Here is a 27954-nt window from a genome sequence, read left to right as displayed (position 1 = left end):
CCGTGCCAATAGCGTACAACAGAATTCACTTCTCACTGGGGGTGTGAAATGAAGCTGCCATCCTGTAAACAAACGCAAGATGGCAGCAAAGTAATGCAGGATGCCTGCAAAACCATGCAAATGACAAGGAAGAAAATTATACTAGTATATTTGGACAATGGAGCTTTTTCACAGCAGACATTTTGACATTGTAGAAAAGAAAGTGCTGGGCGTTAGTTACCACCTGCTGACATGGAAAAAATATGTCTTATTGTAAGAATGGCCTATAAAAAGAAACAAATTAGATAGTAATAATACACTTCAAAAGGAATCTGATAATAATAATGTTATTTAACCAAAATAAGCCTGAGGATAAAGCAGAGAAATGACAAAACACACACAGAAAATGTCAATTTTACATGTTTTTATTAAAGTTGCATAAAAGTGTAACAAAATTGGGCAAAAACAAGACCTGTTGTTGATATTGCTACATTTGTTTGTTGATCCAAATCGATGTCCAAAGAAAACACACCACCACTCCTCCAGTCTGCACGGTTTAGCTCTTGTGTTTAGCCTCAGTGGTAATAATCAGTATATATATACTTCTTTTTTTTTCTTTTCTTTTTTGCAATTTTCCCCAACAGTAAAAAAAATGACTTCTCAATAACAGTCTAAGAAGGTATAATCCACACCTGGATTCAGAAAAGAAAAAAAATCCACTCAAATTCAGCTACTGATTGAACTTGCCTGGTAAAACACCACCAGCAGGCGGGCAGAAGGCAAAAGCAATCGCACCAGAAAGCATCTGAGTGGATTTTAGTTCAACTACGTGTTAATCCAAGGCCTGGCCTCAAGAAGTGTCATGATCACACAATAAAAACAGACCGAGTATTCAAATGGTAGATGTAAAGAACATTATTCATCTAAACAAAATCACTGTATCAAGGCCTAAGTATTAAACACTCACTTCTAAAAAACAAACAAAAAACAGATTTTGTTGTTTCTTTTTTAAAAAAAAAAAAAAAAAAAAAAAACAAGGAGCGACAGAAAGAAGATTCTCCACGTGCCGCAGCTCTGCTCAGTAACACAGGTTTTTTTTTTTTTAAGCAGTTTTAAAAATGAATGTCTCCCGTTTATTTGGTTTGTGTGACATAAATAATACCTAAGGCAACATCTGTTTTTAAGAAAGAAAAAAAAAAAATGAAAGGGAGGATAGAGAGGAGAGGATGGGCAGAAGGATGAATGGGAGGAAGAGGAGGAGAGAAGGGGAGGATGACCGAGCAGTGAGATGGAAATGGGAGATTAGTGTGTGTGTGTGTGTGTGTGTGTGTGTGTGAGGCAGACAGTGAAGGTCTGCCGTCACCGCAGGTGTTAAGCAGTCAGTCACAGGCAGGAATCGCAGCGAGCGTTGCTGCTGCTGCTGCTGCTGCTGCTCCCGGCGGCCAATGGGCTCCGGTCTCAGATCTGATTGGCCCAGGATCAGAAACAGATGGCTTATTCTCAGAGGTGATTGGCAGCTTCCCCCCGTGTGCCTCGCATCGCGCAGTTGTCGGCGCTCGCACGTGCACATCTGTGCGAGAGGCAGCTGTGTTTGCCCGGCGCGTTTCCGTTTCCTCCGCCGCCGCCCTGAGGGTGGGCCCGCGTGTGTGTGTGTGTGTGCGAGTGGCAGAATAAAAAAAAGAGATGGATGAATGCAATTAAAGAGCTTCAATTTGCAACAATGGCCTCCCCTCCCGTTGAGGCGGGCGTGACAGGCGCAGCTCTGAGCTGGCGTCTGCTGTAAAGAAAAGAATGCGGCGGTCTAAATCGTTTCCTAGGAAAAAGAAAAAGAAAAAGCAGGGAGAGGATGGAGGGACTGTGATTAAAAAAAAAAAAAGGCATCTTTGTTTAGGGTCCACCCCGCCCCTCCCCGTCGGACTGTCAGTGTGAGTGTGACAAAATGCAACCAGAAAAAAAACAAAAAACTAAAAAAAGGAACCAGTCCTCTACCAAAAACCTAACCTGTCGCACAGAACAGCAGAATATACAGGCCCAAAAAAAAAAAACACACTCCTATAACACATGTTGCTGTACATTATGTAGCAACATACACACACGTAGCATTTAGCGACACAGACGTACAGACGTGTGTGCAGTCTGGACAGCAGTGGCTCCGGACGAGCCTCTCATCGCCGTACTACGCATTTGTGGAAAGAAAAACTTCCGTTCTAAGAGAACCTACGTCTGCTCTAGCTTCAAGAGGAGGTCGGCCTTTTAGTCTAAAGTCGCTCCGGCCACACGACCACTACAGCCAACCAGTGACTTCTTCTTCTTTTTTTTTTTTTTAAAGGTTCAACCACTATTTCCAGGCTCTTCACTGACGTACTAAGGAGACACATCGTGCAGTAAGAGGTTCGGCTTTTCTTCCCAAAATGACATGGTACAGTTTTTTTTTTTTCGACACGCACACACACACACACGCACGCACGCGCACACACAAAAAAAGGACAGTCTTTAAAAGCACCACTGCAGCAATGCCTCTGATTAAGAGGAGGGGTAATTAGCAAAGACTGTACTGACCCCTCCCTCCTCCCTCCCTCCTCCTCGAAAAGTTAATTAACCCAAAAAACTAAAAAAATAAAATAAAAAGTGAGGTGAATGTCCCCATGCCCTCAAACTGAAGCAGGAACTGAATTATGATGGGTTTAAAAATAACATTATAAGGGCCGTCACTGTGATGATCAGGCTCTGCTTCGAACCGATTGGCTGCTTCCTCCCTCATCGTTCACCCTTCCACTCTTTATTTTTTTTCCCCCCTCTCTCTTTTGGCTCGTTCTTCTTCTTCTTCTTCTTCCCACTCTCGGCCGCCCTGCGCCCAGTAATTACGGGACTCGTCTCCTCTCCTCTTCCTCCTCAGACAGATGGAGGGAGGGGGGTGGGGGGGGGCGGGAGGAGGAAGAGGAGCTGGACGACGAAGAGGCGCAGAGCCGAACAATGGCCAAAAAGAGAGGGCAGAAACAGAAAGGAGAGGAGGAGGGAAGGAGGGCAGTGCCTGGATTAAGGCGGACGAATCGCTTCTCGAATTATTCATTTGCCACTTTTCCTTTTTTTTTTTTTTTTTTTTTAAATTTTTTGTCGTCGTTGATGAAAAAGAAAAGAAAAAGGGAAAGCGACACACGGGGCTGGGTCCAGGCAGCCGGGAGGAGAACACAGAAGCAGAAACACCGTTGCGTTAAAACATTTAATCATGTTCGACGGACATTAAAATTAAAAAAAGAGCGGGGTGCGGTAGGAAGACGAGCGGTGAGGGCTGAGGTGGAGGGAAGATGTAGCGGGAAGAGGAGGAGGAGGTGGAGGAGGAGGAGAAGCAGGGACCCCATCATTTCTTCTGAGGCGTGGAGAGCTTCTGCATCCCTCGGATCTTGTCGAGCAGTTCTGAGATGAAGTCCTACGGAGGGAGAAGAGGGACAAACATTTCTATGAATGTGGACTTTAAGAGCGGAGACAATGGTAGAACCAGGGGATGAAATGAGGGAGAAAGTTGCTTTACCTCAGTAGGTTTAAAACAGTCAACCAGTAAGTCCTGAAAAAAAAAGAAATTATACACAGAATTAAATCAGCTTGGTTTTCCGTGCGTGTCTCAGATCTTCACACAAGTGCACACGTGTCCTACCTTGACCCTGGCTGCCCGCTCGACGTCGCTGGGCATGTCCAGCAGCTCGTCCACGTCTATCTCCAGCTCTGGGATGGCCTCCTCCTGTCGCAAGACGAGGAGAAAACAGTCGGTCGGAGACAAAAAACGTCCAGCGTAACTTGGAAATGTCATGGAAAAAAAGTCCTCAGCCGTTTTATTCTTAGAGCCTGTGTTTATATTGTGCGGTCGTCTGCAAATAGACCGGCGAGTTTCCCCTCTCTGCTGTGACGTGGTCCTGTGGCAGTTCCCGGCTCTGGGCACTAGAGGGAGCCGCACATCCACCGTGCCACATGTTGTACATGGCAAAGAAAAAAAAGAGACAAAGAGAATCTGGCGTGGAGACACGTTTTTGTGAAGATATTTTGAAGCAAGGACGTTTACATTTTAAAGATTGAAAGCTGACAAAGAAAACTCCTGTTTGGAAGCTTCATCTGTTTGTGCACAGTTAGTGTCTGATATGCAAATCTTCATCTTTTCACCCACCACCATTCAAGATACATCACAAGATATTACTAAGACGAAAACCAAAGAGATAGAAGAGCAGAGCATGTATCTACATTTATTGACTTAATCACTGAGACATAACCTACAATCTCTCATCTACATCATAAAACACACACACTGTCTTCACACTGATTCAAAGTAGCCAGCTTTCCCGTATCCATGCTACGCTAAGCACACAATGTCTTGGCAATGTCTCGCCGCTGGTTATCAATCATCTGATCTACCCCTCTACAAGAATGGGAATGTCTGTGCTCATGAGGAAACGTCGTTTCAACACCAGGTGATATCTGCGGCTTCACCCGACACCAGGTGGCTGGTAACTTTAAGCTGCGTGGGAAGTCGTCCTTGCGAAGCATTTGGAAAGGACAGACACTTTTATGAAAAAAAACAAACACACAAACGAACAAAAACCTTGGCATGCGATTGCACAAACCATCCGCCTATCACGAGTTAACTTCGTCCGACCAGATCAATGAACCGCGTGACGTGGTAGGAAAGTGGAGGAAAGGAAACACAACAAGCAGCAGCAGTGGAAGCTTGTATGTGCTCAGTGTAGCTGGTGGACGATCCTCACCGTGTCTCTAAGCTAAGTCAGCACCGATAAGTCACTGTTAGACGTCTACACTGGTTCCTGGTCCTTAACAAGAGGGATGGGTTCACATCTCCGTGGATCAGAGGTGACAAGACGGACTGACATGTGATCTAATGAGCCCCAACAAATCTCATGAGAATCCAGCTGCTTTGCAAGATTATATCTGCAAAGCCACACGGAGCAGAGAAACACTACGTCTAAAAGTATGTTTTCAAGATGAGCCTATGGAGGGTATGAACATGACATCACATGCAGCGAGTAAAAAGTGACAGTGGATCATGGAGATTAGCAGCATTGGTTTGTATCATTGGCTTTAATAGCGTCTAAACTGTAAAATTTATTTAAAAATGGGGGAGAACTGTTGTGCGATCGACAGATATCTGCCAAAGAAAAGAGAAGCAAACTAGAACAACTGGAATCCAGGCACAGAAACCTTTTGTTGTGGTTCTCATTAAGTGTCATTCATTAAGTAATATTAATTTGCTGTGTTTGCTGTATTTTTTTAATGAAGTCATACCTTAAGTTAAGTAAGTTATTTTGGCGTAGTTACAGCCGACAGTAACAATAAATAACAATACACGGAATATTTGTGATCACTCCTCGTCCTACTTGTTACGTCCGGTCGGATGCTACAGTATATTAAGCTACATTTTTCATAATGAAATGACCTAAAACTAACTTAAACTAACTGAAACTGAGGCTAATCCACTTTTCCAAATCCATCCCAGTTCGTATGGATCAATGTCGAGTCCATCTGTCATAAATTTGATCTGATAATCCACATTTTTCCCGGTCTCTCTGCATTTACTGCTGCATTTCACTGTGTTTTAGCCACTCAGGGGGGCGTGGCCACTCATGGGGGCGTGGCCACAGGCGGCAGTGACATCAAACTAACTCACTTCTTTATTATTGATTGGCAGTGACATCGTTGCATCAAGGAAAACTGGCTATAAAAAATAAAAAAAAGGGAGTTTACTGAGTTAATCTTCATCCTCTCCTCATCCGATGGAGTCAGACTAATCGTAGCTCTAGAAAAGCGAACGTATAAAACAGTCTCACACGGAGGCTTAATGTCTCCCATCAAAGAGCCCCGCCACTGGCGACACACTCGCGCTCGACGCCCATTTCCTCCCTCTTCTTCTGCGGCTCGGTTGCTACCCTATATTCACATGGTTCTCTAGGAATCCTTCCCTCCTTCGCTCTTGTCCTCCCCCTCGGCTGGAGTTGCCCACACCAGCTGTCTCTGCACCTGCCCAACTGCCCCCTGTCCAACACACACACACACACACACACACACACACACACACACACACACACACACACACACACACACACACCACACACACACAACTAACATAGACTCAAACGCGGAGACAGACAGGCGCAGCATGCTGCGTGTGCACATTTGTGTGTCACGTTCACCAGGTTCGGCGAAAACTCACGCTCACCTCACACACACACACACGCGGATTAAAGAATTATAACTCTGGCATTAATAAGTCTGAGCGGGAAGAAGTGTGAGTGTGTGTGTGCGTATGAGTGAAAAAGGGCGGGGTTGTGAGGATTTAATTCGGAGCAGGACGGCCTGTGTGTGCGAGATAGAGGCTGGAAGTGGCAGACGGACTCGCTGTCAGCAAGACGCGCACACGGGCGCACAATCGCACACGCAGACATGCTGTCAGCAGCGGCGCAGACAAAAATGTGCAAGGAGACAATAGATGCGAGAGCATGAAGCTCTGACTACAAACCTGCAATTTGAAAATTAAAGGTCTGACAGAAGAATACACACACACACACACACACACACACACACACACTAAAAACAACACACACATTGAAGAAGCTGTCTGAGATTTATGAACACGCGCGCAGGCTGTGAAGTCTGACACAAAGACAGGCGAACACAACATGTGGGCTCCATGTGCTACTACACCCAAGAAAGAAAGAAAGAAAGAAAGAAAGAGGAACCAAATGGATCTAAATTTAAAAAATAATCTACTGTAACTTGGCGAAGCAAACCGCAGCTTTTTCATCTGGATCTGCGTCTTTTAAACCTCGTAATCAAAAGTTAAACGCGTGAACCTCTGGGAAGCGCAAACTGTTCTCGTTTAATGTGGCTCGTTTGAAAATGATTTAACAGACACTGTTAAATGTGTGAGGGAGTATGAAGGGAGGAGGAGGAGGATCACCGCCCAGAGGAAGGAAGGTAAGAGGTTAAGGAGCATATCGAGAAGAGGGAGCAGAACGAGAGACGATGAGGAGGGAGGGAGGGAGGGAGGGAGGGAGGGAGAGTTTTGACGGGGGGGATTTTGAAAAAAGAAAAAGGCCGGAAGACAGGCTTCAGAGAGGAGACACAAAGAAAGCAGGGAATCACGAGGGAGGATTTCCAAAACAATCCAGCAGACTGACTTGCTGGAGTCGTGCTGGAGGGGCTTTGCTGTTGGCTTGCAGATGTGGTCTGGAATAAAAGGTGGCTACAAGATACTGGCAAGCGCCGCAGACTTGTAAACAAAGCAATGTGTTGTGGAACGAATGAAAGAGGTCGAGAGGTAAAGGACGGGAGATGATCGGCTTTACGCCGGAGTCCAAGTAGCATTCAGACCAGCGTCCGCGTGTTTGATACAGAAAACAAACTTTAAACTAGAACAAATGTTTAGTAAGGAAAATGAAAATTTACACATGCACCGTGTGCATCGATGCACATGGAATTAGTGAAGCAGCGTTGGCTTTGGCCTACGTGCATTCCTCGTACTTTGGTTTGTGATGTTTGTTTGTATTTTTTTGATGACTGAACAGATCCGTTGTGTTACCCTGTGGGGCAGACACATCACTCGCCCTAAATCCAAAACAAGTCCATGATGACACCGTGGAACTTGAGGTCGCCACTCCAACGTGCACTCACTTGTTATTTAGGCAGCTTAATGAAGCCTGACCCGTGTGTTCGCCCCCTGGTGGTCGGCTGACTACTGGTTGAGAAACTACTTGATTAGATATGTGGCAGAGCCCGTATTTCAACCTCCTGAGACCCCGCGTCCTCATATGGGGACATGAAGTTTTAGGTTTCATTGCAGCTTATTCTGCTTCATTTAAAACCCATTGTCCTCATTAGTGGACACTTTAGTCTGCCATCTAGTGGTAGGAAAGGGTCAATACACTAGTCGGTAAAAAACTGTCATTTCATCAGATCATCATTTTACAGACGATCACAGGACAAAAGTGGATGAGGAACAAAACACCATCAGATTCTACAGTTAGAACTTATTTATTTATGCTTATTAACATTTCTAGTTTGATATGATGCGCAAATTTAACAGATTTTAGAAATAGCAACGAGCTACAACCTCGTTCAAACTCGTTTGAGGACGTTGGGACTTCTGCTTTTGCTCAGCCATGATCAGGTATTAAAACAAACAGTTTTATATTCTGTCACACGTTGTTTTTGTTTTGTTTTTTCAAAAACTACTACTTCCTGTTGGAAAATGAAGATTAGTTTTTATACCTTAGTTTTATACCTCTTAGATCCAAAATACCATGGAGAAATTAAAAATGCGTATCAAACAAAAGCTCAGGTCTCAGGAGGTTATGTGTAAACTTCGCTGACGATCAGATTAATTTGATCGTGGCAGCCAAAATCCTGATCATGATTAAAACTCCATTAATTGTGCAGCTCTACAACAAAGTTACTCTGTACGATGAGATTGTATAAAATCATGAAAGACACTGTAATGTCCTCAAAATAGTCAATAATTTAATACCATGGACACTTTTCACTGCAAGACCAGCAATCGATTTTCAAATTTTCAAACTGAGCAAACTGCAGCTGTTGCAGTTATAACTAATGTTACTACGTTACGTTATTCTAATGATGTTATACTAATACCTGATCACACAACGAGCATTGAACTACATGGAAGTGTACTAACAAAGGAGCAGTACCGCTTTAGGACACAAGCTTGGTCTGTGTCTGAAATGTGCTGCTGTGTGGTACCAGGGCTGAGACGTGGTGACTGTGAGGGTCGTACCCATGAATGTCATAAACGATGTGCATGTCTAACCTCGTCTTCTACAGATTACAGCAGCCGTTCTTCAGGAAGCATACATTTGCTCATATTAAAATGGATGTTAATAATTTAATTTCACAGCCACACACGGGACAACAATTCCCTCTCTTTCTGCAGAAGGTAACCACTCATTGCTGTTACACAACAACTGCTGCTGTTAATCACCTGCACACTGACATACAGCTCTAATGCATGAAAGCGCTCTTTGAATTTAATTACAACCTTTCTGACAAAAGCCGTCTCCACGCTAAGAGAGAGAAAGCGAGAGACGGACACGGGGTTCGTCTGGGGGCTTCGTGCAGAGCAGAGCAGAATGAGATGTGACAGTATGAGAGCGCAGCGCATGAATATGTGCGTGCGTGCGTGTAGGTCGTAGTACTATTTCTCTCACGGGGGGGCTGTGCAGCGGCTGCAGGCTGGGACAGATCAAATGCCAGATACAGCTCCCTCGCAGAAAAAAACATAAGTCACACACACACACAGACGTGGGTCAGTGACCTTGTATTTCAACAAAAAAAAAAAGCCTACTGTAAATATCTCAGAAAAGGGAAGTAGCGACTCGATAGAGGAGCAAAGTCGCCCTTTATTTTTGTCTGTCCAGATTTCACGCTGCTCTAACCGACCTCAGATCGGATTAAAAGATACATGCCTTCACTTGCCACAAAATATTAACCGGGATGTAACTCTTCTGGCATGTGTAAAACGGTTTTTCAAGCGCTGAATGTGCCAGGAAATATAACTAAAGAAGGTTGTTTTCTATCTTTATTGACCCTCATATGATGTTTACCCCACTTATGAAAAACAGGCATTAAAGGCTATTATCCCAACCACAGAGAAACAACACAAAGGTGTAAACTGACGTGGTCAGTGGAGGCGCATCTTATTGTAAATGTTGAACCTGTGACTGTGAAATTTTGGGGACACGTAGCTAAAGACAAATCGACACATTTCGATGCGGGAAGCTTCGTGTACGAGAGTAATTGTATAAGTGGCCACCTACAAGGATTACACAGCATCCCTACCATGTGATAACACACCGACTCCTTTGATGCACACACAGTGGAAACTGTGTGCAAGAATGTGAGTGTGAGAAAAAAGGCGAAGGAGAGATGGTGCAGTATTCAAAATGTAGAGAGGAAAGGTTTACAAAAAGTTGGATGATCAGTCAGTACGTTTACATGCACGTGGGAAAAAAATGAATTACTGCCTTAGTCCGACTTTAACTGGACGATTTTATTTTATTTTATTTCCTAGTCTAGTCTTCCATGCAACAAAACAACAAGGCAAATTTCTTGTATATACAAACATACTTGGCAATAATCTATTCTGATTCTTGTTTATTATAAGACACAACAGGTCAACCGGAAAGGGGGCTGAAAAGATACATATCGCCACCTAGTGTGGAGGAGGAGGACATGTTGCTGTCAGTTATTCGATTTTCTCTGTTGCATGTAAACTGGGACAAGGACCGCATTCATAAAGTCGAATGTAAACGCAGTGAATGATGAAGAGCCACTCCGTCTTTTCTGCCGCCTCAGTAACAAACTAGGATAAAAATAACCTGTTCCACTATGAAGGGTGAACACAATGGCCGGGGACGGTTTGCGACGAAGGAGAGAGAAGTTGGAAACAGTGAAGCGATGGCTGGGACTGACTGGATGGGGGGAAGAAGGAAGAGGAAGAAGTAGGAAAAGTGGGCCGCGTGGCACTAAACAATAACACCGGCTCCAATTTCCTTGTGTGCGTCTGTCTGGAGCATTTATACTTCATGCATTCCTTTAAAACAAGACTCCTCCGCAGCCTCTTCTTTACACTCGTGGTTACTTTAATTGCACGGACATGAAAAGAGATGAAGAGATGAAAAAAAGAGGTCGACATGTGATCTGCATGTTACACCACTGGGTGCCTTTCCTTTTCAATTACATCCTCTGTATTGAGGTCAGTCCAAGCAGGAGAGTGTTTATACTGTATGTGTGTGTGTGTGCAGCAGAGAGTGGACTCCATTAAAAGCATCACAAAAGCCAGTTTGATGATCAGCCAGGTACAGAATATACATGTGAACGCTGACAATGACAAGTGACAGACACAAGTACAAACACTCTGCAGGCAGCGTGAGCTCAGGCATTGTTGAAATAGTTTGACTGTTACCATGTGTGTTTTGGTTCTCACAGCCGAGAGAACAGTGTCCGCGCGCCAAGTTTAACAGCTCCAGAGCACGTTCAGCTAGTTACGATCAACCGGTACATGCTGTTTATGTTCGGCATATTAAATCTAAAATATGTTGACGCAAAGTTGTTTGATTCAGTATCTAGAGGAGAGATTAGACAAGCTGCCACAGCCCCGTGTGATAAGCCAATAACTCAAACATCTCATGCATGTGCAAGCCTGCGTATCAATAATATGAAAATTACTGATTGAGCAAGAGAAGACAGGACGGAACGAAGGCCGAAAGACAAAAGCACCGTTTCCCGGCAGTGGATCCGTAAATTCCACGTTACACAAACTGGAAGGAGTCACTGCAGGCTGGCAGATAGGGGCGGAAATATGTGTTTGGAACACGTAACCTCACAAAAGGCCCATTCTGCTCCGCTAAAACAACCTGGGAGCTAGGAGAAAGTGGCCTGGAAGCCAATGCGGAGGTGGTAATTCATGACACCCTTGTGACTGATCTGGTAATTCGGTCTGCGGTCATCTGATTAGCGCAGACAAACAGAGGCAAACAGGAGGACGTGGACGAGGCCGGCGCGGAAACGCCGTAGTGGAAAAACACTGGGCTTGAACCTGCTTCCTGCCTCTCTCCCCGTCTCCCTTCATCTTCAGCTCTTTGATGCCCTTCGTCTCTAGTTGGCATCACTAGACTAGAGCCTGGTCCCCTTTCATAATAGGGCATTCGAGCCACCTTGCTGTGGGCATGAAGGGAAAGTCACAGAGAGGTCACGGTGGGTGTGGGGATTAGGGATGCACCGTGTCCGTCGCTTCCTCCTGCCTTGCACACACACACACACACTCACACAAACGTGCTTATCAGAAATCTGCAGGTCTGACAATAACAAGCGCGCTGTTATTGTCAACTTCCCCTCCAGGATCACTTCTCTTATTCCAGCTTTTGGACGCACAAACTCTGAAGAGCTTTTAACAGCTTGAAGGGGTTAAGAGACCAGAGCAGCCGGCTACTTCCTGCCTGGACACGTGACCTCTGTAGATAACGGGGGGAGGGGGACACATCACAAGATATCTGTGGGAAGTGTGACCGTGTGTGTGCGCCACCAGCGAACGGAGACGCTCCAAGAAGGGCAGAGTTGACCGAGCGGCTTTAACGGTACTAGTGCCGCGCAATTAATCTAAGTGGCGGCCGTAATAAATATCACGACCGAGGAGCGTAAACCGCAGAGAGCCGGAATCAATGCAGCGTACTTCAATCCACTCAAACATCTTGCACGTGCGCGCGCGTGTGTGTTACCGTGCACCTTTTGTTTGCGCGCGCGCGGTTGATTTTCATCTCTATTGCGCGTCTAATCAGTTGGATGTACTTCCTCCCAGGAAGAGAATGATGTCCTGTTTTGAATCATATGAAGCACAGACAGAAAGAGCTGCAGGCGAAAAAACAGAAGAGCCGAAGCAGCTTCCGTGTGGCCTGGACTGAGACCACAAAACATGACTTCGCTGCTTCGTTCCTCCTGCTCCTAAACAAACGATGCAAATGTCTTAATAAAAGCTAACTTTTAAATTCTTCAAGGACATATTTAGCTCCTCAAAGGGAGAAAAAACGCTCTTAAAACAACATACACCCCTCATTTAGCAGATCCTACTGGTGCCTCCATCTGTTTTGACTCCGCAGCCTTGTCGGCCTTCCTGCCATCGCTACAGATAAAATGCAAACGGCCCCATCATGCAAAGTAAAAAAAAAAAAAAAAACAGAAGAGCCTCCGGAGCCTGGTGATTGTGATGTGGGCATGCTAATGCGGGTCCCAGCGCTGTGTGGGCTGGAGAAAGACGAACCGAACGGGTTCCAAGTACACTGAACAGATCTTCGTACGAAGCCAGGAAACCGGCGCTATAATTAGGACGCAGGCACAGTACTTTTGAGTGTACTTGCACTGCAATTAAGCGACAATAGAGTAGATATGGCAGCGGTAGAAAGACGGACTGACGCTATAATACGGAGTAAAGTGATATCTTAAGTAAGGAAATGACTGATTGTCACTGTGGTGTAGCCTTTCAAACATCTGTTCACACATAAGCAGTTATCGCAATTCAAGGCATAGTCCGTGACTAATGTAGTTGTCTGTCAAAACTACTGTGGTGACACACACACAAACACACAGTCACTCTCAAATATATTTGCAGAGTTAAAATGTAGAGTGTCACCCAACCTTGACCTCCCCAAAAATCTGCCCACAGTCACGACCGCCCGCTGTTCGGTTGAATGACTCACACATCGGCTTGTTTGGCCTGACTCAACGGTTCGGTGGTTTCTCTTGTGTTGACTGGACATGTCTGTGCTCCAGCCTCCCGGGGGGGGAAACACTCAATCCCGCCGGTTCCCTCCGGGTTCGGTACCGGCCCCGGGTAGACTTGCGCTGGCAACTGTGAGGCGATGCCAAGGCTGGAGCTCCGCGGCTTTTCTAAGCACTACCAGCAGGGGAACTGGGATATTTATACCGACCCTCAAAAGAAAACATCAAAAACGTAATGAAACAATGCTTAGAGTTTGTATTCGGTCACACGCAGAAAGGCTTTGCCAAAATAAACTCGTAAAGACAACGAGGGGCCACGGTCTGATAGCACGTTATCTGAGGTGAAGTGAAGTGCAGCAATAGCACCGATAACGAATGGCGGGAACAGAACTGATGAAAGAAAAGTGGAGATTTTTCTTTTTAAATGCTGTAACAAGACTGGGACTGTGCTAATGCTACACTTAAATACAATGAAGATTTAGGCTAAATTGTACGAGCATAGCAATAGTACCGGCACTGAACACAACACATAGCTAAAGCTAATGTTATTCTGATAATAAACCCAAGCATTTTAATCCAATGGTACCACATAAAATCTAATTTGATATTAGAAAACGTTAGACAAAAATGTGATGTCTTGCTCTATATGTTAATTATTCCCTCGGTATGTATTAAGAGTTTGACATTTTCAGGAAGAACATACATATTAAAGTGTTTTGAATGACTCACCCTGGACTCGGAGGCGCACATTCATTTTTGCATCCAACGAAATGTCCATGACCCCAAAAGAAAGAAAGGCTGCATGCAATTAGATTTTCTTTCGGCTGCATGAAGGTAAATAAAGTAAATATAAGATTACATAAGAAGGCCACAGCGGCCGGTCTGAGGACAACAGAAAGTGCACGAATAACCTCCGGCCGTTAACTTTTAACCTCGTCTTCCTCTTTGTCACGACACGCGACGATTATGCATTTCTCTCTTTTCAGCCAACTCTAGTTTCATAAGAACTGTCTCTCAAGGGCCCACTTTCGCCTCGCATCTCCTCCTGAGTACATCACATCTGCAGCAGAGACAGAGCACGGTGCTCCACAAACACACATATATATCTAGACGTTGTGTACGTTCTGTTTATTTGCAGGTGTTAAATGTTTTCTCTCGCTAACTATGTTGGTTCACAACATTCGCTTGTGCACGAAGCAAAATAAAGACAACACACACACACGCCAGTAGAGTCATTAACACTACAATTGGAGTGAAAGAAGAGATTACGTGCAGATTAAAATAAGAATGCATACAAACAGGGATTACACCAGATTATGATTATGTCACTCTTGGCACCTACTACTAACACGACGAGAGGGCTTAACATTTACTCCTTCACTCATTCACTGACCGGTTTACTCCTTTATTCTGGCAGGTTGTGACAGACCAATTAAACCTCTTCATCCACCGGTTTCTGTTCACTTTCACAAAAGAACGTCCACGTGCGTGTTTGCGCGGCCTTTTAATTCATCCCGCGTTGTCGAGATGTAATCCATATGGATTTCAAATGGAATTAGAGAACGTTATTGTAATTCCTTTTCCGCAAATCCAGCATCAACACTCCTCTGGCCTCTCAGCCGCCGCCATCACTTTTCTAATCAGTTAATGCTTTGGTTTATTTCCATATTCAGTCGATCAGATACAGCAAAAAAAAACAAAACCAAAAAAACAAAACAAAAGCTCTTAGCGAGAGATTGCCGGACATTATCACGGGAGAATCAAAGGCGGACAGAGAGGGCTTTGTCTGAAACAGGAGGCCTGATGTGAAACTTTTTCCTCATCTGCTGGTGTTTTCACGCTCTATCAGCTCATTTTATTAATCAGTAGTCACACAGCAGGAGGTTTACAGTTCTCTTGGCGGATTTCTTTCGTAGCAAACGTAGAGAAACCAACTAAACTTTCATTTTGATCGAGTCGCTGCCTGTATTGATTATTCAGTAAGTGGGAACGCATCAGCTTTCCTGTGAAAACTCTGTGTTGGCAGCGGCCAATGTTTTGGTTTTGGCTGAGCAGGTAAGAGATATGTGAAAGAAAAAAAAAACAGCCAGGACCTCTGTTCAGTGCATCAGTCATTGTTTACGGTAAAAAAAAAAAACAAAAAAACAGTTTAAAACCGTTATTATTCCGTTAACCGCACTTGCTTGACAAACGCAACAGGTGAGGAAACCGATTCCTCTGTCGTTATGGTAACTTGACTCTATTAAAGGTCTGTTTGTCCACACACACCTTTCATCTAGCGATTTCTGTGTTGTGACTCCATGAAAGCTTCAGCTTAGTGGTACAGCAGTGACATCACAGAGGAGCCAAAATGGCACCGGTGCTCCGACCTCTAAACCGGCAGCTGACTGTGTGTGTGTGTCTGAGACTGACATCAGCTCAGGAAAAACCACCGGCGGCGACAGATGCGTTTCTGCAACTGCGTGATGTGTCACATTCATATATGGGGATGTGCGCCCGTGCACAATAAACACAACGCGACCGGGGACCGCAAACAAAGCCATAAACAGACGGATTCCTCCCCGCTGCCAACCAACGGCTCAACCGGCGTCTCCTCTAATGCACCTCCTGAGACTAAAATATCCTCCTGAGTGGATCCGTGTCACCTCGTTCCACCTGTAGACGGTTGGCTTTAGTTTATGATGATAATGACTCCGCGCCACCTGACGCCGGCTCGCGTCCCAACGGTTAAACGTTAGGACAGAGGCCTGGTTGTTTCGTCGTTTTAATATGTTGTCGACGCGGAGGCCAATAATCTCTCACTTCACAGCCATATTATAAAAACGCCCTGGAGATATATGTAGTAATAACAACGCTGTGTAGCAAACTGCTCCACCGCTGCTATACCCATGCTCACTGCTCAAGAGTGTAGTTTTAAACCCACCTCAATTATTACAAATAACAATTAGGTGAGGACCGACAGGAGAACTTGTTGTAAATGTGTGACACTATACATTGTAGCGCATTCAGAATAAGGAGTAGGGATGTCAACGTTAATTATGTTTAGGGATCAAAAACATTAACAGTTAGTTTATTTACTGGATGGCGATAAAATGCACACAATGCGAGCGATTGTTTAGCAGGAAGATATGAACGAATAACAGACTCTCTCATAACAATGAACAACCAGCCGCCCGCTATTCGTCCTGGGGTTTATACGCGCAATCAGACTTTTGAGCTTTTCAGTTAAAATGGTTTCGCTAAAACCTTTTATTCTTTAAACCGTCCCCTGACAGACGCGTTCCTCAACACTCGCTCACCGACCGACGACCTTAACTGTGCGACGGAGTGTGGAATGACAATGACCTATCGAGCTTAGCCGGCGCTGAAACATAACTCTTGAGAGCTTACGCGGTGCAATGTTGTTAGGCAGCCTGTATGTACGAGGGGCCCCGGGTGACACATGACGATTTATGAGCCTAGAAAAAAAAAGAAAAAAGCTACAGGTCTCAGATAAAAGCTACAAGTGTGAGAAAGAACAGGAACAGATTCTGAGATCAGGTGACGTCAGGAAAATGTGATGTGATGTGCTCAGAAAAATGTCAAACAAAAGTAAATGTTTGTTTGACGGTACAAGACGTTAAATTGTTTGTCTTCCACAACAGAGATTGACCAATATGGATTTTTCAGGGCCAATGCCAGCCTTGGCCGATGGCCGATACCTGCTGCCAATTTTTCTGAGCGTATATTTGGAGTCGACGCTGCTTTTTCTCCCTCCATTTAGAGGATGATACAAAATAAAAATGACTCTCAATTCCACCAAAAACATAAACATTTACTGAACTCGAATAATATTTAACGCTCTTATGCTACAAAATAAATAGGTAAAATGAGCTGGAACACAAGCAGCACGTACTCTGTTAGTGGGGAGGGGCAATGTATGGGCTGCACGGGTCCACAGCGTCTCCTACAGCACAGGGCTGTAGCAGTGGATGCACCCCAGATCTCTATTCCACTCATCTTGTTTGTAGTGTTTATGCCGTTTCCACATTCAGCCTTAAAATCACATGAACTCGCCAAAGTCACAAAGCTGACGTCCGGAAGTGACGCTCTCTGAGGAGCACGGGAATGCAGTCAATACGTCATTCTTACTTTGTTTGGTTCCCATCCATAAAACTCAACAATGCCCTCTTCTGAAGTCATTTACAACTTCCTAGTTATAATCTCCCGTGTCTCAGATTCTAGTGCCTTCTGTCCTCCTCTCGTTACAGACGTGTCTGAATTACCAAACACTCGCCTTCCCAGTTATAATCAACCACTCGACTTGGCTCATGAAGCTCAGCGGAGCGGCGACGTTCAACCTGTACATGTTTAGGGGTTAATGGGAAACAATGTTCAACGAAGCTGCTAAAATAATAGAAAAACAAGTGTAAATGCATTACAGTCGTAAAAAAACCAATCGTTTTGCTATTTTTTGGAAGCGCGAAGGAATTTACTAGTGGTCTGCTCTCATATCTTTCGCAAGAGCATCGCTATGTTTCTTGTTTGTGGTGATAACAAGAAATGTAGCAATGCACCATTAAGAGCAGAGTAGCATGAAAACACCCCCAGAAAGTCATGTGAAATCATGTACGTACACATGTCCCCATGCACGAGATACTAACAAAACAGCTCTTTAAGTAATATGAACCCAAAGATATTATTACCATGTACCTGGCTGATTATCTGGTCATTACTTTCTTCCATTTTAGAATAAATTATCAGGGATTTATGTCTTGCATGAATATAAGCAATACTGGACACACCGCAATAAAAGCAACTGATCAACAATCTCCATCGAACACAGAAGCATCCACTAATTCACTCGGAGCTACTTTTTGTGCGTGACTCAGTGGGCGTCCCGCAGTGTGCCGCTGAGTGAAAGTGGTGTGTTGATATTGTTCATTTTTTTTGCGTTTGTCTCGAGTCTTCTCTCGACGAACTTCCTGTGACAACATACATAAGCATTCCCCTCCGTGACTCACATCCCTTGTTCTCACTCTTCGTCCCTCTCTTTCTCCATCCATGCCTCCCCTTCGCCTGGCGTTCTTAACTTCCTTCCGATCTTACTCACACAGACACACACGAACCAAAACACACGCCTCTGGATAATCTATCCAGTCTTCCTCCTCCTCTCCGACGTGGGGACATAAAAACCTAGAGGCAGTGAGTGGGTCAAGCCACGGTGCTTTGCTGACTCACCCTCAATAAACCGGGAAGAGGATTGTGTGTTCGACATGTAGGAACACATGTAACCTATTAACAACATGTGTGTGTGTGTCCATCTTTGTTCAAATGTGTGTGTGTGTGTGTGTGCGCACCGATGTGTGGGGTGTTTACAAAGACACAGTGGAGTCTTTCACTCATGCTGAGTAACAACCACTCTTTGTAGTCACTCTTACACACACACACACACACACAGAAACAGGGTAACACTGATTGGTATTCAGACTTTAAAGAGTGCACTTTAAGGACTCGCTCGCTCGCTGTGTGTTTTGGTGCATATGTGTGTGTTCCATTACGGTGTGAAGTCAGTAAAAGGAGGCCGACTTAATCCAAGACTGAGGGAGCTATGAAATTACAGCTGTTCCCACAGCTAGGCTTCCTGTAACATATTTTTTTTTCCCTCTTGCACAGAAACACAACACCAGGATGTGTTGTGTGTTGTAGTGACCCGGCCCCTGTGCATCACTTCTCTAATTGTCAGACGTTTGTGGGCTCAAAGTGAAAATGAAGTGACATAATTAAGGAATAATCCTCTTACAAACTTCCTCATGAGCACAAAACACAACCAGATGACCAGATGTCCTGTTTAGGTTTTACACACTTTTATTTTGAAGGGCACGTGTGATGAGGTTATTTTTCTTTTTTGTTTTTGTTACTCTTGATTTTGCACCATTTCCCTGTAAAGGGAACGTTATGCATGTTAAGGGGAAGCGTCAAAACCATTTTATTTTGCCAGGTGTGATGTGAATACTCCTCAGCTAGCACCGTTTCCTCTTTTGTTTAGACGAGAAGAGGTACCTGCCTGTTTTAAACAGATGGAACATTTTTATTTATCGAGCTGTCAGGAGTCTCCGAACAGTCTCCAGTGCCCGATAAACTCCTAAAACTACAAATACCAGAAAGCCTCTGGTAACAACAATTGGCTTTTGTTAGTTTATATAGCACGTGATAGCAGAGAGCATTACAATAACACTTTCTCCCTCTCCTACTTTTTCCTTCTCCTCGTGCCATCCTTTTTTTTTTTTTCCCCTTCCTCCTCTCTCTTCCCCCGTTTATTGCATTCCTGGTCACCAATCCTGCCTCTGTTCTCACTCGTATTCCCATCTGTTTTTGTGTGTGTGATAGTGTGTGTGTGTGTGTGTGTGTGTGTGTGTGGCCACGTAGGACCGTGGAGTTTAGGGATTGGTCCGCCCCCTCGCTCCTCTGTTAACTGTGTAGCTACTGGTCAGCACACATGAGGAAAAAAAAACCCCGAAAACCGAGGGAAAATTAGTCTTTGCAGACAAATACAATAAATAAATAAATAACAGGCCAGTTACCATGGAAATGATACCATGACTGGAGTGAAATCTGATTATTTTAGTAAAACTGGAGCCGTGCCTTCTTTTCCCCAGAGAGACCTCAAACTCACTTAGCCCCCTATATACAAGAGTGTATAGAAAAAGAAAAAAGAAAAAAGAGTAGCCAGTGTTTAAACAGCACCTCAATTTGAAGAAACGGTCCCTAATGTACACGTTTAAATCCTAACATTTACTTCCAGTGTAGGGTTTGTGTTTTTAACCTACCACAGAGGGTTTTAAAATATAAACTGTGAGACGGGGATTGTGGCATCTGGAGGATGTTGCAGCCGTTTTTTTTTTCACCACTTCATGAAAATATGTTAATTTTAACCGACTTAATCGTTTTTCAAACATTTCTGCTTTAATGTAGCGGAATTCTTAAGATTTTTTTCATGCACTGAGTCAGCTGGTGTACTTAAATCGTAATTTCTATAAAAACAACATAGTCTAGACTCCACAGTCTTTCCACAAGTGTCCTCAGGCGAATGCAGAAGTAACCCTGGTCGGGCCACAGCGGCTCCGCGCTGGCTAACAAAAGCAGGGATTGTTTCTTTAACAAAGCAAATGCCACATTAACATCAACTGCGTTCACCCAAGCTGCTAATGTTATAACCGAACGGTGCCAATAATAAACAACGATGAAAAAGATTTCACCGAAAGGGATGCAACCTTTTCTTCAAGCGCACGGCTAAGCCAACATAAACATTTAACGGGCCCTGTTGCCATGGAATCTTACTACGGCTCGGCTCTTCACCATTACCCATAGCAACTCAGACTGATCGGCCGACTAAGTGGCTGGGTGAATATCTGACAGGCTGGCTGGCGAGAAACGACTGGCTGACTGCTCGTAGCATGTTTAAAGGGATTATATGAATGGGCAAACAGCTCATAATGAATTCCCCGCTGAACAAACTCCACGTGGGTTTTATTAATAGTTGAAACGTGCACCGTCAAAAAGGAAGACGGAAGGTTGATGCACGGGAAATGATGAGGAGGGAGGAAGGAAAATGTGGATTAATAAGAACAGAAAAAGCTGGAAAAGGTGAAGCATAGGAGTAAAAGAAAAAAGAAAAAAACGTGGTGGTAAATCCTGTGCATGCGGTCTTTGTCAGTGAACTGGATTCTCCCGGTACCCGCTCTGCTCCGCTCTCTGGCCGGCTCAGGCTGCCTCTCCAGTTACACTGTTTAGCAGCACGTGCTCCACATCTCCCCGTCTAAATGAGCCCAATGTGTCTCCATCAGTGAACCGACTGTAAATTAATCTCTTTGTTGTCTAACAGACGAGGCCGGGACTGGACCGGGACAATGAAAAGAGGGGACTACCGCGGACGAAAGCCAAAAACGGGCACCGTCATTAGGGGAGAACGAGGTATGCGCGTCCAAAAATGGGAAATAAATCAGTAATATCTCATTTTAATTACCATAAGCTGATGTGAGCGTAATCAATCTTTTCAAAATTCAGGTCCCCCTCACCTAGAAACAACAGATATTCTCATTGTTCGTCCATTTGTGGGGCTTTTGTGCTCTTTGTGACCTCATTTGCGCAGATGTAACAAAGACTAAATAAAATCATTAGCGAATTAAAGCATGCGTGAAAGAATGAGAAGATCAGTGGAAGAAAAATGAACAACGGGATGAATTTAAAGTATAAAAGAGGAATATCTTTGCCTGCGACCGAGCAGCTGATCTGATATCAATAGCTGTGATCATAGGGCCACACAACGGATTAAAAAAAAAAAATGAGATCAGCCTTATCCCAAACACAATCTGCGCTTTAGCAAAACTCCCTTTTTTCTGATTACACACAGCCCACAGCGCTGCCAAGTGCTTCTCCTGAGCTCATTTGCTCAGACTTTCCGCACTCTGCAGCGTCCACACGTAGCATATTAATCCATTATTGGCGTACGATCAAAGCGCATTGATTTTAAAATCCCCTCCGGGTCCTTTAATCACCTCCGCTGGCCGGCGCTGCCCCGCGGTGTCGTTTCGCAGGATTTCCCCCGTCACGTCGTCCATCAGCAGAGAATCTCTGCCGACGGGACGAGCGCAATCACGCGTGACAGGGCTGCAGTCTGCACGTCTGTCTTCACATTACCCACGTACGGCGTGTCCTCACTGAATATACACTCACGGTTAACCGTGGCTTTGTATAATTTCTGGTTGCAGAACTTTTTTTCTGTGGATTGCATCTCCCAAAAATAAACAAACTCCCAAAAATAGCCTCTAGTGTTAATGGTCTCGAACTTTGACAGCAACTCTCAGCTTATCATCATACGGGAGGATGTTTATTCAGCGTTTGAGGTTGGGGGATGGTAGTTAAAAAGTCTGGAGAAGTTGCTGCTAACTTGGCACAATCATGCTACGCTCGAGCTTCCAGCCGCCAGCCCGCTGCGCCCCGTCATTAGCTCCGCGTTAGCCTACTAGGAATTCTCCAAACCTGTTAAGTCGCCGTATTCCTCTGGCTAGGAATAGAATGTGGGTCAATGCCAGCTCAGCGGACATGAGCTTACCACCTACTGACGCCAGCAGCTACACCAGCAGCTGCCGCCAGGTTAACATTGTCAGGCGCTTTGTAACTCCTTTGTGTGTCACCGTGACCGAGGGTCCGAGGTGCGCTCCCAGGGCTCTAAAGTTAGCCACGGGTGATGGTTATGCACCGTCATCCGGGCCCGTCAGTGTCATCAGGTTCCTCATGTTGGCCAACGCCACTCCCCTCCCTGATGAAAGGATCTTCCTCACCTCGCTTTAGTTGAAATTTTTCAATTAGATAAGGTGGACTAACTTAATTTCTTCATTTATCTATTAAAAACTGGTGGTTTGGGTTTGTTTTTCCCCCTTTAGTGCTCAAACAACAGCTATGGAAAAAAAAAAAAAAGCAGGAACTTCCGGGCAGCCATTAATAACTAATTAAATTAATTCCCAGGTGTGCTTTAAACTCCGTTCAGCCAATCAGAACAAAGAACGGGGAGCCGTGTGTTTGGAAAAACGCGCACCGAGTCCAGCAGCGAGAGTTTTAACCACAACGGATTTAAAAAAAAAAAAAAAAATGTTTTGTAAATTTATCGTCTTCATTACCTGGCTGCACGTGGTCCTCACACTAAAGGCTAAAGAAGAAGAAGAAGAAGAAGCTAGGCCAAAAGCACCGACAAATGACTCGTAAATGTCTCTATATCAACAGTTTGCTATAGGTTTGGACGCACAGACAATCTCCGGAGCTCGCACACTCACTTATCAGGCCGTACAGCGGAGCCCTATTACTTAGCTGCATAATCGATAGGTTCGATCGGCTTCGAGGCCGGTCATTGTTTGGGCTCTTTACCTCACAGTCGTAGAGGTCCGTTAGCTGGTCGATAATCCACTCCTCCAGGTTCAGTCTCTTCCTCAGCTCCTTGCGGTCGTATTTGACGGTAACGCGCCCCTGCTTCCTCACGGGTGTCTCCGGCTCCTCCGTGGTGCCGGCCGGCGTCTGGAAATATACCCGGGGTTGAGGGCTCGTCTCCGGGCTCGTTACAGCTGCCATTGTCGCTTCGGTTTGGAGGAGAAGGTGGTGGTGGAGGAGGAGGAGGAGGAGGACGAGGAGGAGGAAGGGGGAGAGAATAAAGCTCCCTCCCGGAGGTGTGGAAGTGTGAAAGGGGTTGACGGCAGAGGAAGAAGGCGAAAAGAGGCTCGTTGGCTTTTTTTTATCTGAGTGGAAATAAAAAGAACACCCGCTGATGAAGGCGTGAATTGGAAGAAACGACGCCGGACCTGATGCTTTTGTTGTCCGGGGAAGAAAAAAAAAAAAAACGACTCACGGGGACATTGGCGGTGGCTGGCTCGTATCCACACTGACACAAAAAAAAGGGGGGGTGACCGACGAGTAGAACGAAACGTTGAAGTGTAACCGGCTTAATGGGCTATTTACAGCATGCAAACTCTGCTTATATAAAAAAAGAGACGGCGGCGAGAGCAGAGCCGGCCTCAACTCTTCTTTCAGTACAAAGAGAAATCACACGTCTCTCTAGCTCGCTCTCTAGCTCTCTCTCTCTCTTTCTCTCGTGCGTGCGTGCGCGCTCTCCGACTGGACTCGAGCGCATCCGACGTAACGCGACAGGAAAAAAAAAAAAAAAAAAGAGAAAAGACGCTAATGTTGGTTTTTCCCCGCGTTCAAACCCCGACTGTGACCTCCGTTGATTCCACATCCTACGTCCCCACCCACATTCTCTTGATTGTAAGACTTGACCCCTACTATAGACCCTGTTTTACCCCATTAACACGGTTCCACGCACTTTGCCCGGCTCGCGAACATAAAAGATTTTTTAATTTTTCCACCCACCGTCAAGCATCGCTATTAACAAAGACCCATTAAGACCCATTCAAAGGTCTAACCTTTGACAAAGCGACTTTCTAAATAGCCTATTATGTGTCACGGTGCCAGAGGCAACACATTATACTAAACAGTTCTTTCCTATATTGACACAAACTGCGAATTTCCCCTGTGGCCTAACTGATTCAAATGTGTTTGCAAAAACATTAGGTACACCAGTGAAAACAATATTCTAACACTCCTCCTTCACAGCTGTTATAATGTTCAGTTTCTGGTGAGAAAGGTGACCGGTCAACTGTTCCATCATTTTGCAGGATGTATTTTTTTTTCGTAGGTGCTGTTAAACTGGGTTTATAAAAATAAAAACAGAACTTCATTTCAGTAGCACCGCAACACACATCCTCCAAAATCAAAACTCACTCAGGAGCATCAGCTTTTAAACGAGTCCCTAATCCAGCAATTTCAAATGAGAGTGCACTGATTTTCACCGGGTGTACCTAATGAACTGGCGAGTGGGTGTGCAGTGTGAGTATTTCCACAACAGTCAACATGTCTCCTCGGAAATGTGTGAAACGTATACTGGCAAAGTTTCGCACCTAGATCTCACACGTTATGAAATATAAACCTTGTCTTTCACAATAAAACATGAGTTACGTGTCCCATGTTTGTGAGAAGTCTCTACTGAGATTACAACATGTGCCACAGGTGGAAGGCAGCTGGATTTTCAAGTTCTGCTTGCGAAATACAACTTCTTTTTATATATATATATATATATTTTTTATCTCCAGGCGGTAGCAGTTATTAGGTGTTTAATGGGAAACCAGTCACATTTCTTCACAGTCTGCCCATTGTTGCCGTAACAGCAGGGAACCCCCCGCACCCCGGCCAGGCGGCTTAATAACAAGCGTTTTAATAATAATAGGCGCGTGAAGCGAAGGCGGAGGCCGAAGAAGAATATAATGTCTATCTATTGCTCCCTCCTTTTTTGGTGTGAGGACGGGGGTGTTCACATCTGCCAACATGCTCACATCCAGGCCCACAAGCAGCCATTTCACAGACAACCATGGCAACAAGACATAAAAATATGAATTATTCAGTGGGTGCGTCTGAAACTTACACTCGAGTAAGCACAGACAGGCCAACACACAAATACACACACATACACAAGGTAACTTAAACATTCATGTCTGCGTGTGTATAAAAGCACACTTCATCATGCAGCGGTTAATACAAAAACAACACTGGATATAAACCTACTGTGTCTGACCTGGTGTGTCACCAGGTCAGACCTACATATTTGGGGCTTTTTAGCTTCATATGGTGGTAAAGGAAACACATCTGGACGGCTAGTATGATGTTAGCATGTAATGTTAAAACTTTGTTGCCCTTGGTGTCAGAGTGAAAAGGTCAGTGTGTGCAGTTTAGTGCGTGGGAAAGCTCAAAATAATCTCACGAAGAATCTCAGTCTTACGAATCGTCGTAAACTGGGATTATTCTACAGGGAGCGGACATCGTGACATGTAGGGGACCTGCCTCCTGTTATTTACCGGTGTTGTGTACAGTAGACTTTTCCAATTCATGGGTTTTCCTTTGATAATATCACGTCTGATTTTAAGTTTAAAGATACACTTTTCCTTGGATTTTTTTTTGCAGAAATCAGTTTCATCCCTGTTCTGAGTTTGTTGTGTTTGATATCTAGCAGTAATGCATGTTCACTGACGCCCTCCCCCTGTCGGATGTCAAAATCATGCTGAAATGTAGCAGTAAATACAGAGAGACCGGGAAAAATGTAACAGTATGGATTTGGAAAAGTGAATTAGCCTCAGTTTCAGTTAGTTTAAGTTAGTTTTCAGTCATTTCATTTATGATAAATGTAGCTAAATAAAGGATGCTAATGCTAAGATCTTTACTGAGAAGTAACGTTAGCCATATAATACTGTAGCGTCTGACCGGATGTTAAAAGGATGACGAGGATTGATCACAAATATTCCGTTTATTGTGTTATTGTTATTAATTGTTGGGACTGAAATAGTTACCGCCGGCCGTAACTACACAAAAATAACTTCAGAAGTAGCTAAAGGTATGACTTCATCAAAAAATACAGCCTAAATTAATATTACCTGACACTAAATGTGAACCACAACACCAGGTTTCTGTGCCTGGATTCCAGTTGTTTCTTCATGATGCAGTGATCCATTCACTTCTATTTTCATTGGGAGTCGGTGATATCTGTAAAAAGGTATCGGTGACTGCTTTTCAAATCTGTTGCTACAGTCAATCGCAATTTTTTTATTTATTTATTTATTTTTTTTTTTTAACCAATTTCACAATTTAGACACTATTGAAGCCTATGACTCTATACATGTCACCAAAATTTACCGACACGCTTGGCACATTGTTGAATAATCAAACCAGTGGATCGCACAACTCTGGGTTTGTAAGATCATGAAAACAACAACAACAACAACAACACAGGCTCTGGTTGTTTGGTAGACTGTAGCTTAAAGCAGCAAAATACCGATCTCTGTTTCTTTCTCTGTGGGATAATCTAGTGTATAATCATGTAAACGCTCGATCCGACTGTTCCTCTTCACATGGGATAAGCATCGGTTTCTGTCAGCTGACCGAATCATTGCGGTAGCGAAACCACAACTTATTCAAAGAAACGTTTAAAATGCTGATTCATCTCAGTGACTTGCCGTCAATAAAGCAGTGAAGTGACTTGTTGCTGATCTTCTTCTCCTTTTGTTGCATCTCTGGTACATCCCATGCTCCACATAGGGCCCAGTCCCTTTGCATACGTAAAGAAAAAAAAGCTCTCATCAAATAATTGTAAATAATTATGGATTTCAGTCAAGTTGAAGAAATATCGAGGATGTAAACAGATTAATGGACGTTTGTGTGACGCCGTCAGTCAGTTGAACTTAAGCTCCACCTGGTGTCTCTCTCTGGAAGACACACACATCCAGGTATAAATACTGTAAATGGAAGTTCCCTCGTATAACTTCACTCGTTCATTCGTACACATTGACTGACGTGAAAACCATTCAGTGGTGCTGCACATATTTATTTGAGTCACACATTTAGCAGATAAACGTTTTCCTTAATCATTAGTTTTTCTCATGCACACCTGCACTTCACCCTGCACCGCGAGCACATGTTACCACTGCAGACCCCGACCTGACATAATAAATGTTGTCTTAGCCGGTTTATTTCTGAATTTAGTTGCTTACATCCAAGAACAGATGGGGCTTTATTTGCACAACTGGAATCTCTCTGCTTCGTTGGCTACAAGTAGATTTCCATCCACACGGGGGCGCCGTTGACCAGTTCCCTCTTTGTACTTTCAACTCCCATCTTTTCAGCAGTAGTTCACAGGGGAAGGGGAGACGAATATCAGCTTGTTTCAGTATATTTGTATCATATGTGTCACTCTGGAGATTCAACAGTTAGGGGTGATGTACTGAACTGAGGAAACATTCAATATAATGAGCTGGGATTCCAGGGATTTCAACTCTCTGCCTCATCAGTTGTGCTTAAAATGCTTTTTCGGTGGCAGGTTTGTAAAAGTCAACACAGTCAGTTCAGCCGTGATTCACTTGTGCAAACACACTCGTGATTGATAGGTGTGCCCGCACACACTTTAGGCTACACCCTGCACAGCAGAGCTGAAGCGGAGCTGAAACTGGCTCGTCTGCATTCCTCGCCGTTGCACAATCGAGCGACGCGCGGAGCAGTGCCGCCGCGCAGCCGCTAGATGTTACCGTAGGACCGCAGTGTGAAGGCACGGCTGGCGGG

General features: G+C 44.5%; 1 protein-coding gene across 1 annotated transcript; it reads right to left on the bottom strand.

Moving 5' to 3' along the window:
* Nucleotides 1-388: 388 nt before the first annotated feature.
* Nucleotides 389-24133, bottom strand: ppp1r14bb (protein phosphatase 1, regulatory (inhibitor) subunit 14Bb). The gene is made up of 5 exons (XM_047601351.1): nucleotides 23645-24133; nucleotides 23170-23534; nucleotides 3632-3715; nucleotides 3509-3541; nucleotides 389-3406 (listed from the first exon to the last, which is right to left on the bottom strand). Exons 2-5 carry the CDS (start codon nucleotides 23368-23370, stop codon nucleotides 3338-3340), a joined length of 387 nt encoding a protein of 128 aa, XP_047457307.1. The 5' UTR covers nucleotides 23371-23534; nucleotides 23645-24133; the 3' UTR covers nucleotides 389-3337.
* Nucleotides 24134-27954: the final 3821 nt, after the last annotated feature.

This window comes from Mugil cephalus, chromosome 1 (assembly GCF_022458985.1).
Source record: "Mugil cephalus isolate CIBA_MC_2020 chromosome 1, CIBA_Mcephalus_1.1, whole genome shotgun sequence".
Classification (NCBI taxonomy): Eukaryota; Metazoa; Chordata; class Actinopteri; order Mugiliformes; family Mugilidae; genus Mugil; species Mugil cephalus.
The sequence above is the reverse complement of the archived record's forward strand: the minus strand, read 5'-3'. Positions and strand labels throughout refer to the sequence as shown.